Source organism: Dryobates pubescens, chromosome 7 (genome assembly GCF_014839835.1).
Source record: "Dryobates pubescens isolate bDryPub1 chromosome 7, bDryPub1.pri, whole genome shotgun sequence".
Classification (NCBI taxonomy): Eukaryota; Metazoa; Chordata; class Aves; order Piciformes; family Picidae; genus Dryobates; species Dryobates pubescens.
Window position 1 is genome coordinate 13,175,903 of NC_071618.1, and position 16,270 is coordinate 13,192,172.

The window sequence follows — 16,270 nt, forward strand, 5'->3', positions numbered from 1 at the left end:
GTAAGGGTAATGGTATTTTCAGCTTAGTACATAAAAGTCAAGAAGGCATCAAAGATAAATTTATTTTGTGTGCAAAACTAATGGCAAATTGAATTGAGGGATTTGTTAGGGATGCACTGGGAATTTATGTTTTGTTTTAGATGTCTCTAAAAATGCAACTTATGCAGATGTTAGTTTTTACTAATATGAAAATTAGTCAAAAGGAAAGAAGCTGCAGAAGAGCAAAAACTATCAGCTCCCTGTACCTTTTTTTCAGACTGTTGATTTGGAAGGTCTGTCTTTCATTCTACCCTTCCTCATTGCCTTATACAAGGTTATGTTCAAACTGGGGAAATTAGAAATCACCTCTAAGTCAAACAGTGCCTGAAATCTGCCCACGAATTGGTTTTCTTTGTCAAATCTAAATTTCATAGCCCAAAGAATAACAGTGTCCTTCTTGCACAAGTGATCAAATGTTTCGAGGAGTTCATCAAGGAAAGGATGGTGGTACACTACATCAGCAGCCATAATATAGTCAAAGTGACAGGAGGACTTAGGAAAGTTCTTTTCTAAGTCTATTCCCCAAGACAATTCTTTAACACAAGGCTGGTGCTTGCAGTTCAGCTTCGTATTTTGGAGAACATTGTGTTGAAGGTTTCCCAGAAGTTCTGGCACATCTGTGGCAGTAACCAGTGCTCCTGTGACAGAGAGGAAACAAACATAATCTTTGAATATACTTCCAGACTTCAGTAAAAGCCCATTCACAAAAGCCACTGATTTTACCAGGTAGCTCTCACTGAGAAGAATGTAAATTCTTCCAATATCTCTTAGCTGTTGTGCTTAAAATATTCATTCCCAGCAGTTCTCCTCCACAGATTTTCACCTAAATACAGCTGGGGAGAAATCAGGTACTTACTGCATCTTGATATCATGGGCATTAAAACCACTGTGAGCAACTAAGGATTGAACAGTCCCAGTTACTGACTCCAAGACAACCACATGACATTTAAAGCATGGCCTCAGATTCTTGGTTTTTTTCACACAGGAAGAAGCTTTCTCAGACTACAAAAAGCTAAAATTCTGTTAAAATGCAGAAGTCGCTAATCTGGATGACTCTTGAAGAAGAATTGACTACTGTGAGAGAAAGCACAATGTCTGTAGCAGAAAAAGCAAGTTGCTAATTAGTCTCTGGGGAAAAAAAAAAAAAAAAGAAAAGGAAAAAAGTGCTGAATACAAACGGAAAGAAAGTGGCCTGGCATCCAAGAGCTGCTTGGTCAATGGAAGACAATGCATTGGTCTTACCTTCATCCTGTTTCATCTGGTTGCCACTGACATTCTGTAAAGCCATCAGTTTCTTATTTTGGTCCTTTGGTTAACACTGCTAATGACATCATCACCCTGCTTTACTACATGTGTACACTCACAGCTTTTAGGAGAACTAAGCCACTTCCTTTGTCCTCCAGTATTCGTCTGAGAGATGTTTCCAAGAGCACAACAGCAGTGATATGTACTCACCCAGTAAACTGGCTACTATGGAGACCAACCCAGTTCCAGCTCCAATTTCAATCACATTTTTGTCAACCAAATTGTATTGTTTAGAATTAGTTTCCAAAAAATAACACAGAACAAGAGCCTGTAGGGGAGGGAATCCATGAACATACTGAACAAATAAATGAAATAAATCCTTTCCTTCACTAACTATATATTGTCATTTAAAAGCATGCAAAGAAAAAATTGTCTATTCAGTAATTCACGTCTGTTTAAATGAGCAATATTCATTCAAGTGCTGTCTTCAAAGGATCACAGCTCACTATGATCTTTGAGCTCTATAGGTTGACAAAATAAATGCCACAACGTGCCTCAGTATGGGCTTGCAAAGCAATTATAGCCAGAAGGAACAACTGCAATTATCTCATCTGTCACGCTGCATAACTTGAGGTGTAAAATTCCAATCAGCAATTCCTGCTTATAACTGCACTTACTTCTGGTTGAGTTAAAACGTATCCTTCACAAAGACATCTTGATATAAGGACTGCTTGTGAGAGAAAATCCACAACAACCCTTGTTAATCTCCTTCAATAGTTCATTATTTCTAACAATAATTAATTACCACAATGACTAAAAAGGGATGGATAGATTTACCCCTTTTCCTCCAGTTCAGTTTATTTACGGTGTCTGTGTGCTTACCTTGTTAACCCTTATAGCAACCCGAGCTACAAAAAGCCCACTACAATAGACTCTTTATACATGCACTTATATATTGTGATAATGAAGCTTCGTCAGCTTTTCTGCCCCATCTCATACTGACTAGTGAAATAGGAAGACGGTTGACCCAATGTTAACATGCTAGAATTTCAAAGGTTTTCACTTTCTACCTCTTAATTCAAAGCAAAAAGACTAGGGTCTTTTAAGCAAACTTACATATATGTTGTAATCAACAAACTTATATATATAAAACCATAAAAATAAGTCTCTAAGCACCATGACTAATTAAAGCCAGGCTCTCAAAGATTTTGCATGATGTTTGAGTGACATTTAAAAAACATATTATATTATCATTCCCATATATTCCTGTAATTTCTTTCTCCAGAGTTTTGCCATATTCTGTTGTAGAAACTGGCTGGTAGGATCGAAAATTCTGTGAGCTACATTAAGGAAACTTTGAGATCTGTCATCTTTTTGATGAAATATGCCAAAACTTTATTTTCCCTAAAGTTTCTGCCCTCATAAAAAAATCAGGCTGGCTTTTTTCTTTTTGAAGAATTCAAATACTGCTGAATGGAACTAGAAGGGAAAACATGAAGAGACATTGACAGAAGGGCTGCCTTCCTTCCACAGTGAAACTGGATAAACACTTCCAGAAAAAGAAAAAGAAGAAGACAAAAAAAAAGGGGGGGGGGGGGGGGGGTGTGTGAAACAAACACAAAAAGCAAACCACCACTGATCAGGAAAAAAAAAAATCAAACAACACCCACAAAACCAAAAGAAACCCCACAATACAAACCCACACACAAAACCACAAACAAAAACAACCCCAATACCGCATGAGGTTTTCGGTACAGCCCACAATTTTATCAGGATAATTGGCAATCAACCCTTCCTTGAGGACATGCACTGAGACCACTTAGAGATATAGTATAAATGACTTGTCCAGGTCTGCTAAGATAAGGAAAATTGTCTAGAATTTGAAACAGCAGAGCACTCTAACTCTCTTCATCTGAATTGTGGCCATACTTCTCCAGAATAGCACAGTCCTAGGAGGTTGATACCACTGAATATAAATGGAGCCTCTTGGGTTTTAATTCTCGCCCTCCTGGACATGGTTCTGTTTAAGGGATATTCTCTGAATACTGCAAGTGTCAATAGTGCATCATGGCACCTTCTGGCTGCAGTGCTTTCTTTCACTGTTGATTATTTCAAAACCATCAGTTAGCTGCATTGCACAGATTCAAAATCCTGAAGATGGTGAGCATGTTGATAGGTCTTATATCAAGACCCAAGGACAGTGGTTCTCTCCCAATAGTTTTTTGGCCATTTAAGAAACTTCAAAGCTCCTGGTGAGCCTATTCCCATGTCTCCCTATTTACAATTAGTTTCTCACATAAGTAGGGTGAGTAGATTCTGTGAATGCTAATACCTTGTGAGCTCTTACCACAGCCATTTCTGCAACCTGGTTCTGCCTGATATACAACTGTCAGTATTTTTAAAATATGCTTGTAACTGGCCAGCAGGGTCCAAAGTTACTAACAGATGAGAGGGAGACACAGGATCACATTTTGTGTCATACGGGCACAAACAAGAAATTTAAGCTTTAAGAAACAGGAATCCATAAGAAATCAGGCTACATTCAAGTTTGAGATCTGCAGAATGGAGACAGAAAGGCACAGAATCTTTTCCTTGGGTTTACATTGCATGTTTATCATGCAAAACACATGTTTATCATGTAAACCAAATTAAAACTGCTAGAAGACTCCAAAATTTAAAGATCAACAATATTGCATAAGTATTGTACCGATGGCCAGACGACTCCTCCATAAAAATCAGTTGTTTCTGTAATTCTTATCTCATGGCCAGCAAAGTGAAAGCCTTCCCAGGTCTTATGAGTTAAAAGAGCAGGAAAAAAGCGCCTTTTCATGATTTCTGCAACTATCTGTTCATCTTCTTCTTCCCCTGGAAGCAAAAATATAAAAGGTCAAACAGGCTGAGTGAACTGATAATGAAGCTACCAATTGATATTGAAAATCTGATTTGAAATGTGAATTATGCCTGTGAATAAAAATACATTTCACCATTAATGGTTAGCATGGTACATGGGAAGTCTCCTGAATTCTAATTTAATTTTTTCAGTCTATGACTAAATAACTTCTTTCCTGTTTTGAAGAAGAAGTCAAGCTTATAAAAACTAAAGAACCGACGTACTGACATATATTACTTTCCATTTCAGCAATCCAAAGGAAATTTTTTCATTTCTTTCACCCTTTAAGAGCAGCTGCCCTAGTACAGACATTCATGGTCTCATCTGCCCAGTGTTTTTATTATTGTCCGTATCCTTCTACTGTTCCCTATCCCCATATTATGGTTCTTTTTGACAGTAAACAAAAAAAAGCCACAGTATCATTTATAAGTCTGTCACAAAACTTGTGAAACAGATCTTAGCAACACAAATTATGACAGACAGGAGTGAAAGCAGTAGTGCTGTCAGGAAAGCTTATCCACCCACTCCAACAGAGCCCTGTCACAGGGATTCTTTCCAGTTGGCTTGATACCCTGAATGCCATCGCTGTTGCTAAGCAAAGGATATTTATGATAGCTAACATAATCCTGGATAACTCTTCTAACAGGAGAGGATTCATTCTTTTTCAGCTGAATACCAAGCCAGCTTCAGTTTTGCCATCATCACACCAAGCTGGCACCACAATGTTACAAAAGGAAAAAAGAAAAAGTGAATCTGTCCAGAGCATTTTCTCAGCAAAGCCTAGAATCATTCCAAGTTTTCACAGGACATTTGCTTTCACAGACAACTATGACCTCTTGGCAAATTTGCTAAAGGAAAACATGTTTACAAGCTACATCTAGAAAGCATGCTAGAGATTTGGATATCTGGGTTGCCATCTTGTCCAAAGCAGAGTTTCTGTATGAAGCCTGCAGTTACCATCACAGATACTAGGACTAGGATCTGCAAGAAAACTCCAGGCCCAATGTCTCTTAAAAACAAAAACATTTTTTTGTTTTCATCATCAGCATAAACCATATTTGTCTACCAAAAATTCTTCACATTTTTTCCCCCTCAAATCACTGCTATCACAGGACTTTATGACCTCAAGTGTTGTCATTTGCTCTGCCATAAGCCTCGGTATTTTTATTGCCATAACCTATTAACAAAGTCTCCCTTCCTTCTGACAGAAGGATCAAGGAACAAAAGCAAGGGTGAACAAAGAAAGAGATGATACCAAGCAAAACACATCAGGAAGATGCTCAGGATCATTAGCCCCTGCTTTAAACTTGTAAGACAACTTACTCTAATCATTAAAGGAAACTAGAGAACAGCAACAAACAAGGATAAAAAAAGGCAAAAATTTTCATGTTCAATCTTAGTATGCTGACACCCAGGCATAATCTAAAAGTTAAAAACACAAACAGCTTCTTCAAGTCTGTAATGTTAAGAGAAAACATATGTATCGTTGTGCCTGCAAGCAGGCAACTCTACACAAACATGACTTAAATGTCAGAGAAATGCTGCTCCAGGGCAAAATTAATCTTTTCTTATGAAGCTGTCTTATTACATATATTGTAAGTATATTTATTATATCATCCTTTTTTACAGGCATACCAGATATAGCCTGTTTTTAATCTTCTCTGATTGCTTAGAGCAGTCTGATCTTGTTCTGCAATCAGTACTAGTTTGGAAGGAAAAAAAAAAAAGCTATTCCTTTTATTACTTCCCTATTACAACCATTTTTCTTGACTTTTTTTCTTGTCTTGACATCTGTTTTGGATCCAATTTTCTGAGAAGCCATAACTTACTATGTTTTAACTTACAAAGCTTCTTTCAGAAGACTTATACAACTTTCACAGTATTACAATTACCCATCTAGTGATCAACACTTCCCACATATTCCCTACGTTATCAGCAATCTTTCTACCTAAGGCTTGCATAGCATCTATGTGAACAGAGTTTGTAAGCCCCTGCTCCCTACCTGAGCTAAACCTTTCCACACCCCTGAAAGAAGAATCCCAGATCTACTAATTGATATCACCAGTTAAATCTTTAGCCATCATATCCCTCTGGTAACCCTGCAGGTGGGCTATTTAGAGAAGTCTGTATAATTTTTATATTATTGTCTTAAGAAGATCTTACTCTTGTGTGGAATCGAAAAAGAGTATGTGTTTCATCAGAGACATACATACATAGAATACATACATAGACATACATAGATACATACATACATACATAGAGATCATATGACAGAGAGTTTTCAAAACACTACTGAGAAATTTTAACAGGACCAGGATGCTAATGATTCTTAAAAAGAGTGCTGACAAAATAAGGAGTGCAGACTTTGAGCCAGATTTTCTTATTTACGTACAGGTTTCCCTTCGTACTCTTCTATTTTCCTCTTTGTATCTTTCAGAAAAACTGAACTTTTTGTGAGACTGTACAAAAAGAAAGAAGCTATTTTTTTTCTGTAACTGTCATCAGATCATTCAGAATAGAAAAATTATAGAACTAATGGGAAATTCATTTGCCTGGGTTTGACTGGGTATGTTTGCCCTCACACCTCTTCTGTGATTTGGAGAGGCATCGTAGTGGCATATGACCTTCTTCAGCCTATTTGTCTCTTTGCATGAACATGTATAAACAGAGATCCTGAGTTTCAGGTGCTAGAATCTTGTTTACATTAAGATGAGACAGCTTGATCCTGTTCAGGTAAAATAAAGATTAATTTTTAGTGAAAAAAATAATGTTCCTTTGGTCTTGAGACTGTGTTCACAAATACATTCTCATCTATAGATGGCCTAAATTCTTCTTCAAATAGAACTGGAATGTCTTTAATTTTGTTAAGACTTTCTTTCTAATCAGTTAATGTTTGACAGTGTTCTTGGAAAGATTTCAGGTAAAGTATTGTTAATCATAAAAGTCTGACATCTTTGGATCACGTTCTTTGATCAGGGCTAAGGGAGAAAAGTCATACACCCCTGACATCTTGCACTCTATCAACCACATCATTAAGAAAACAGCATGAACATCATTCTCAAAAGCAAAGCTAGCATTGTTATTATAAATAAAATGCAAACATAGTTTTCCAAAGAGACATGCTAAACTGTATGGAAGACTGGAGTTGCAAAGTCAGTAGCAGGTTAGAGAAACACATGTATTAGAACAAAACATACAGAAAGAAAAGAACACAAGTTCTGCTGTGACAGAGTTGAAGAAGTCCGAGTGGGGAAGGGAAAGTAGAAGGAAAATAACAGGAGATAGACCAGGTCAGAATGGAACAAGATGCAAACTGTACTTTCTTTAACAATGAAGAAAATCACACAATGGGCCTTAGTCTATCTTCACCTGCTCATTTTTTGCTTAGAATGAGTAGAAATAATACCTGTTTAGAAACACACTAAGTGATCAGCTGTTGCCTTTATACCAATTGCCACACAAAATCATGTTTGTGAGTATACAGCTCCATACAGAAACAATAACCTTAAAATTCAGTTGGGTATCTCCAGTAACTGATAGTGCATGCTAAATCTCTCACGGCACAACTAATGATACTGCCTATATTAATTCATTCTCCAGGGAACAGAAACAAGCACTGTTAAACAGCACTTAAAATGCAGGAAAAGCAGCAAAGACAATGGGGTTTAATTAAAATTATATTAAAAGGAATACCACTGTCTAGATACCTGAATAAAAATGTGACTAAAAAATGAAGTCAAATAAACCTTCTACATAAAAACTGTGAAGAATATAGTAGCAGTCAGTATCTCCATTTTCAGACCCAATTACCAAATGGCACACAGAGTAATAAAACATACTCCAAGTGCTTTGCTAATGAATTAGGTCAGCATTAATTCAGAAACAATAGTTTCACTCAATAATTCACCAAAACAACCTACAGTGAAAAACACAGATTAGTCTCTTTTAAGTGCTGGCTTTATGCTTCCTAATCTCTTGAGGTCAAGTGGTGTCACAACCAAAGGTGATAAGGAAATAAGACCCAGTCCTCTGCTTCTCCAGTTGGCAAAAGGAGTGAAATTCAAGCCTTCAGCAAAGTTCAGCTCTGCAACAACATACTCTCCCTTCTTCAGAAGCAGTATATTCTTATTTGTAGAGTTTAGACTGAAAAATTACCATTCAGACTTGTACTTACAAGTATTTTAAGAATCAACAGCTGTGAAGATGCACACAGTTTCTTTAAGACTTCTTGTCAACTAGCCCTGTGCTTGATGTACACAGGAGTGCTATCTGTCCTGATGCTACTGATTGAGTAAGGTGTGAGAGAAAGTACTAAGATTTCATGATAGCCAGGGCTCTATAGATATGCCCACTGTGGACACACAAAACCAGAGTCATTCCAAGTAAAGAGTTGATATGCACTTTATATACATATATATGTTTCATATATATTATGTAATATGCATTACAGCTATTATATATATGTGTGTGTGTGTGTGTTTCGTGTGTGTATACGTATGTATGTGTAAAACAGCTATCTACATATCCCAGTGTCAAGAAGATACCTGCAGAAAGGTCAGTAAGGGAACAAATCTTCAACCAGTTCTGTAACTGCAAGAGATGACCAGGGCAGAGTTACATTACTGTATTGACAGTATCATCAGAAGGTAGCCCTGCATCTCTATCTGGGTATTTCCAATGGCTCAGAAGTTTACACCAAATCTACACTGGGTTCCAATTCTATGAGAGTTTGTAGTCTCACAGTTTTTACTGAGCTACTGACATCACAGACTTGGTCTTGCAAGCATTACAGATAGCTCCATGGAAGCATACACAGAATAGTCTCCTAATTCTAAGTGGTATCACTTTAGTATCTTTATTTCATTCCACTTATTCATTCCATTACAGCCTAAGGACTCTTAATGGAAAAGATTTGGTGGGAAATCTAATTGTGCCCTTGATTTTCTAGAAGTCAGATGTAACCCACACCTTTGTGAGAATATAAAACAAAGTACTGTTCCAATAGTTATCTAAACTACACAGTCAAATTTTCCTTACTTCATCCCCACCTACAAAAAGGGAAATGATCATGTGAGTGTAGACATTCCAGTACATTCATTACAAGCTCAGCCTTCTGAAGTGATGGCAATAATGAGGTACATTATATTGATTATCTGAGATACTGCATCAGAGTAACATAATGGCTGAAACTTTATACTTTGAAATGCAGAAATACAAAACTGCCACCCATGAGTAACCTCTTCTCAGCCAAGGGACAAGATACACTTAGCTCAGAGCATGCGAAGGCAAGAAGAGGGGAGGTATGTGCTCATAGTATGCAGTCTGTGTATTTACACAGGCTTGAGAGGCACATCTTCAATTTGCAATTCACACCACTGATGTCTCAGTCCCGTCCCCTTCAGAGGTCATCCAAAACAATTAGAAGGCTGAAAATAGAAGTGTAGTCAGTAGTCATGTAGTCTCATGAACATATAATGAATTCAAATATGCCAAGTACTTCCCTTGTTACTTCATCATGTTTGTCATTGAAAACACTTTCAGGCCTAGGGTAAGCAACTATTTATGTTTAAAGGTAACTATTTTCCTTTGACTACAAGAGAATAGTGTGTTCTTAAATTAGATGCTCTAATGTATATTATAAAAGGCCAACAGCCTGTCAACCTACTAACCACACCCCTTCTAATACACCCCCGAATATCATTTGGCTTCTTGGCCACAAGAGCACATTGCTGGCTCATGGTCAACCTTCCATCCACTAGGATCCCCAGGTCCTTTTCCCCTTCACTGCTCTCCAACAGCTCAGTCATCAACCTATACTGGTACATGGTGGTGTTCTTTCCCAGGTGCAAAACTCTACACTTGCCCTTGTTGAATTTCATTAAATTTCTCCCTGCTCAACTTTCCAGCCTAAGTCTCACCAAATGGCAGCACAACCTTCTGGTGCATCAGCCACTCCACCCAGTTTAGTGTCATCAGCAAACTTGCTGACAGTGCACTCTCTTCCCTCATCCAGGTCATTGATGAATATATTAAATAGTATTAGTCCCAGTACTGACCCCAGAGGGACTCCACTAGATACAGGCCTTTTGTATCCAACTATTAATTTTGCACTCAGTGGTGAAGAGGCAGACTTGGGCTCCATGCTTCAGTCTCAGGATGTTTTTCACATTTTGTAGTAAAGGCTTTAAAGTCAATGGAAAAAGTGTCAGTGGGGAAGGGAGTGAGAAGTCACTCACTCTTCCTGACTGAATAGCATAAGTTACAGGGTTAGATTGGTTCTCACTTGCCTTCATTCCAACTGTGTCCTATTTAAGGTATCTTTCTGGATTCCATCCAAAGACTTGAAATGATGGTAGAAATTGCCATCAGTTAGAATCTCTGTCAAGCTAGGTGAGGAGGGTGTTCCTTATAAAACACCAGGAGACATGTGAAGGTTACCAGGTCAGCATTTCCTCAGATATTTATGGAGTAAAATCTGAGCCCTGGCCAAGTGAAGTGAGATGACAGAGTGTCAAGGACAAGTAGGCCTTGCAAACTTGCTCTCCTCCTATCTCAGAGATAAAATTATTCTGGAGTGAATTTAAATAATACAACTATAACTGTAGTAAAGTAATTTAGTATGCCAAGAAATTAAGACAGCATTGGCAGAATTTGATCCCAGAAAAGCATAGCCAGTTCTGACCTGCAGAACTTGTGACAAGCGAAATAAGAAGGAAAGGGAAAGGCATGAAATCGAAAAAGCTCAGAATAGAACTTGCAGAGAAACTGAACTGGAATAAAAACTATGAGAAAGAGAGATTGAGACTGCATAGGTGAAGTTAATGAAGTGGAAATAGGGAAGGTCAAAGAGGAAAAGGTTTGAAGAAGAGGACATGGTTGTTGGGTGATAGAACAGGAAAGTCTTCATGCAGCAGGTTCATCACTCTTCCCCTTTAGAACCCGGCATGAAATTCAATATGCCAAAGTCTGGTGTTAGATGAAGCTGTAAAACTATCCTATTTGCCATTCATGTCTCCTCATCCTCTTAAACCAGTGTTTCCAGACATACAAGAGAAGTGCCCGCTATTCCTATCAACACAGTTACTCTTGTTAGCTGAGTGGAATATATTTCTGCCTTTGATTTAAGCATTCTGTCCTACCAACCAATTTTCTATTCATTGACCTAATGTCCCAGAACTCAATTTATTTTCATAATTCAATAGCTAAAAATATTACATGCAGACTCACTTCTTCCCTCCTGTGTGCCATAGCAACATTAGAGAGACAAGCCTGCAGAAGCTTTACCTCAGCCCTTGTGTACTGAAGAATACATAATGGCAGTCATCAACATTTCAGCCTTTAGTAGCTCTACTTTTAATATTTATACTTCTAGATATATTTTCCCCCAGCAATCACACTTCATTGCATGGGATCATCTTGAGCTCTTTCTCCAAGTTAGAATTATGCAATAGGGAAAGAATTGCATTACGGAAGATCTCCAGATTAAGGCACTTGAACAGTGCTTTGTAGAACAGCAATCTACAGAGATCCCTGTTAGCTGTCTTCTTTTGCAGTGCCAGCTTTCTAGAGAAGGTCGACAATTTGGGGTACTTAAAAAAAAAAAAGTATTTGAAAGTAAAATAACAATCATTAGTTTCAGTAAGCAATTCATTTGTTACAAGTATTGCAGTCATGCCCAAAGCTCCACGTTGCCTTGCTGAACAGGTGGCAAAGCAAAACCAGACGCTGAGCTCTCTCAAAAAAGCAGAAGTCCAAAAACCTGACTACATGGACAAAGACTCAGATGAGGTTTAAACAAAAAATATTACAAAAATTAAAATAATTTTTAAAAACACCCTCCTTTTGAAAAACTGGAGCCCCACCCCAAAATAACACCTGCACTCGCCCTCAAACCTTGTATGTTCCTGGTGACCTCTAATACAGATTTCTTGAGATGATTTAGGTTCTTGAAAGATCCTAAAGTTCATGCAGCCACAAACTCATGTAAGAGAAAAAGCTGCCAACAGCCCCTTAAGATATTTGAAGATTAGGCTTGAGGTTGTCTAAGCAGAAATCAAGCTTGTAATAACCAGTTCTCCCTAACTGACACACTACAAACAAACTCTTGAATAATTTGACCATAGTTACAGCTTCATTCCCTGGAAGTACTTGCAGGCAAGATGCCAGGCACTGGTAGGAAACTGCTGGGAGCAGAGTGTGCCAGTATAGCAAATACTGCATAGCTAAAGTACTACAACAGCGCTATCTGTTGCATTTTCTGTACAAGTGCCATAAATACAACCCTTAAAAAAATTAAAAAATACAATATATATATATATGTAGTTCACTGACAGCAACACAATTTGTTCTTTATACTTAATCATATTCCTAAGTGTGACAAAACAGTTAGTGAAATAAGAAACATTTTACCTTCTTGTCTTCTCGATTCTCCTACCAGATAATTTTGTAGATGATTGTGCTCTGATGGTGTCAAATCCATACTATGCCACAAAACCTGGGACAGAAAAACATAAGCTCACCTGAATAAAATGGCTTTATTTAGTCTCCCCTACATAACACTTCACCAAAAAAAATTTTAAAAAATCACTTTTATTGATAATAAAGACACATAGATATATAAATATTCACAGTATCCAAAGCACAAGAACCAGAAGCAGCAAACCAGTTCAACTGTTCTATTCTCAAAGTGGGAAAAAACAAGCTGAGGGTTGGTTAGCTGTTTTTAAAAAGAGCTTTGATAAATGTTTAAAACCATTTTGTGGTATTTTTAAATTAGAATCCATTCAAGCCATAGTTGGTAGGCTTATAAACAATTGAAAGGAAAGGCAGCAATAAATGTCTAAAAGAAGGGGGGAAACGCACCAAAAGGGTCTATTAATTGACTTTAAAGGGAAGGAAAAAAACTATTAGCAAAAGTTGCACATAGGAAAGTTTTCCATCCAAGGTTTCAGATGAAAGATGACAGTATAGGACAGCCCTGTCCTGTTAGAAAAGGATGCATCATACTCACCTGGCTTAACCCTACAAAAGACATACAGGCTTAATGTTTAACTTTATCATCACGATGCCAGCATCCATTAACCTATTTGAAGGTGAGAAATAACTTATGGGACTTTTACACAATCACTGTAACATGTAGAACAAAAGTACCGCTGTTATTTTCATCTGTGAACTTAGCAGTAGTACCATCATTATGTGGGGAACAGAAAAGAAATGCGATGGGATTCAGAGTCTCTGTATGCACCTTCAGAATAACAAGCACCATTAGAAACTACTGCAACATTAAGCAGTAAATGTTACATGCATCCATCAGCATGTCACCTAGCTCAGAAAGATGAAAAAGACACATTTTCTTCCCATTCGAAGATAAATATAGCAATAATCAGTCTCCTTGCAGTCTGAAGGACAAGCAGTGTTGGGCTACCAAAATCACTCTTAATGGGAAAACCTTTTTATTTTGTGGTCCTCCACATTCTTTTTCCCCCCCCCCCCCTTTTTTTTTTCCCTTGTAGAAATATCTTTGCTGTACACTGAACTACACAACAACCTGCCAGATTTAAATATAGAATTCAGGAGTTCTACAAGCAAGTAAACAGTGCAGAACAACTCAGTTGCTGAGTTACACTGTTTGAAGTATATAGTACAAAGTAATTTAGAGCAAATGGCACAGACAAGTGAAAGGTCACCAGCATCCAACCCATTTCAGCCAACGTTACCTGGATCTTCTGCAGCTTTCCAGAGATGGTATTTAAACAGAAAAGTCCTTAACTGCCTGGCCGTTTCCCTCCCAGGCAGTCCCAGGCAGAAGTGTGCTCTGAAGCACGTCACGTGTTGCCAACATCCTCACACCAGAAGCAGTAATAAATCCTGACAGCTGCAGCACAACCAAAGTGGGCACTGCACACCCTGTCCCCTAAGTAAACAAGATTTTGCAGCAGTTCCCAGTCAAGGGAACTCCAACCAACAAGGCAACCACTTTCAGAGTATTTTTCACAAAAAGATAGCAGCAGAGTGTTAGTAACTACTCAGTGCTGCTAAAAGTGACCACAGAGGTAAATACCATTCTTCAGAGTCACAGGGGTCTTCCAAGCATGGAGCACAATTTACAAAGGGACAGGGGTGCTTTTGGGGTAGGGCTATTTTAATGTGTGTTCACAGTGGAACGCAGAACTGCAGCAAAGCACACTACTGCCAAAATTCTAGCCTGCTTTACCCCGGGAGATGGCTGTCAAGATATGTTATATATGCACAAATGCATACACAGTATGTACATTCACTCCGCAGATCATAACCATTTACCATGGGAACATAGACAGACATCCACAAGACATAGGAGATCTCTGCAGAGGGACCTTGAAAGGCTGGACAGATGGGCAGAGTCCAGCGGCATAAGATTTAACACATCTAAGTGACGTGTTCTACACATTAGCCACAACTCCTACAGGCTGGGGTCAGAGTGGCTGGAGAGCAGCCAAGCAGAAAGGGACATGGGGGTACTGATTGATAGTAGGCTGAACATGAGCCTGCAGTGTGCCCAGGTGGCCAAGAAGGCAAATGGCATTCTGGCCAGGATCAGGAACAGTGTGGCCAGCAGGAGCAGGGAGGTCGTTCTGCCCGTGTACACTGCATTGGTTAGGCCACACCTTGAGTCCTGTGTCCAGTTCTGGGCCCCTCAGTTTAGGAAAGATGTTGACTTGCTGGAACATGTCCAGAGAAGGGCAACAAAGCTGCTGATGGGTTTGGACCACAAGATCTATGAGGAGAGGCTGAGGGAGCTGGGGTTGCTTAGCGTGGAGAAGAGGAGGCTCAAGGGAGACCTTATTGCTACTTGAAGGGAGGTTGTAGCCAGGCGGGGGTTGGTCTTTTCTCCCAGGCAACCAGCGTGAGAACAAGGTGACACAGTCTCAAACTGCACCAGGGGAGGTTTAGGCTGGATGTTAGGAAGAAGTTCTTCACAGAATGAGTGATTGGCCATTGGAATGGGCTGCCCAGGGAGACGGTGGAATCACCATCACCGGAAGTGTTTGAGATTGGATGGGGTGCTTGCTGCCATGGTTTAGTTGATTAGATGGTGTTGGGTGATAGGTTGGACTTGATGATCTCAGAGGTCTTTTCCAACCTGGTTAATTCTATTCTATTCTCTTATTCAGACTATAATTGGTTCAGGACACGAACTGCCTTAGTTTACCCAGATTTTAGCAAAATTACACTTCACCCTAACCTGGGGTTTCTAGATACCACTGAAAAATAATATATTATTGTACAAAAATACTAAACAAACCCTACAGAGTCCTACAGAGAACTGAAGGTCTCTGTGCTTTACTGTAGTTTGCAGAAAAAATTAAAAGGCACTCTTCTACATTTAGAAACCATTAAACACATCACCCAAGCCTAATCTATACTTTTAAACCAAAATTCAGTAACACTAGTGTTTTACAAAACACTGCTGTAAACTGGCTCTCCAAGCTGAGAATTTGCTTACAACATAGTCTTTTACAAAACTAGTAGCAGAAGGGATCTGTTCTTTACCAGTAAATACTGTATATGAAGTACTGGATTCTCTGCAATTATAAGGGCCAAATCTTTCCCAGTTCAATTCAGCCCTTCATTCTTTCAGAGAGGGCTCATGTTTCATATCAGACTTAGTTGTACAGACTTGGACTTTCAAACAATGAAATAATGATAAATTAGGTAGAAATGTTAAACAACACAAAAGAAGCAAGGAAGGGCTAAAATGCAATGTATGAACCCAAATATGAGTGGCAACATTCAAATTTGCAGATGATACCAAGCTGAGTGGTGCAGTTGACATGACTGAGAAATGAAATGACATCCAGAGGACAAAGACAGATTAGAGTAGCGGGCTCGGGAGAGCCTCATGAGTTCAGTGAGGTGAACTATGAAGTACAAGACAAAGTGGAGGACCTCATTATCAATACAGGCCTAGGGATGGTGAGATTGAGAGCAACCCTGCATAAAAGTATTTGGGGGTATTCATGCATGAGAACCTGAACATGAGTCAGTGATGTACACTTGCAACCCAGAAGGTAAATTGCATCCTGGGCTGCACCAGAAGTGTGGCCAGTAGGCTGACAG

General features: G+C 38.8%; 1 protein-coding gene across 1 annotated transcript; it reads right to left on the reverse strand.

Annotated features, from left to right (window-relative positions):
• Positions 1-242: 242 nt before the first annotated feature.
• Positions 243-14,015, reverse strand: LOC104304503 (protein-lysine methyltransferase METTL21E). The gene is given in 5 exon segments (XM_009905250.2): positions 243-677; positions 1,495-1,612; positions 3,992-4,149; positions 12,584-12,693; positions 13,891-14,015. Coding segments are annotated over 5 exon segments (936 nt in total). The 3' UTR covers positions 243-252.
• Positions 14,016-16,270: the final 2,255 nt, after the last annotated feature.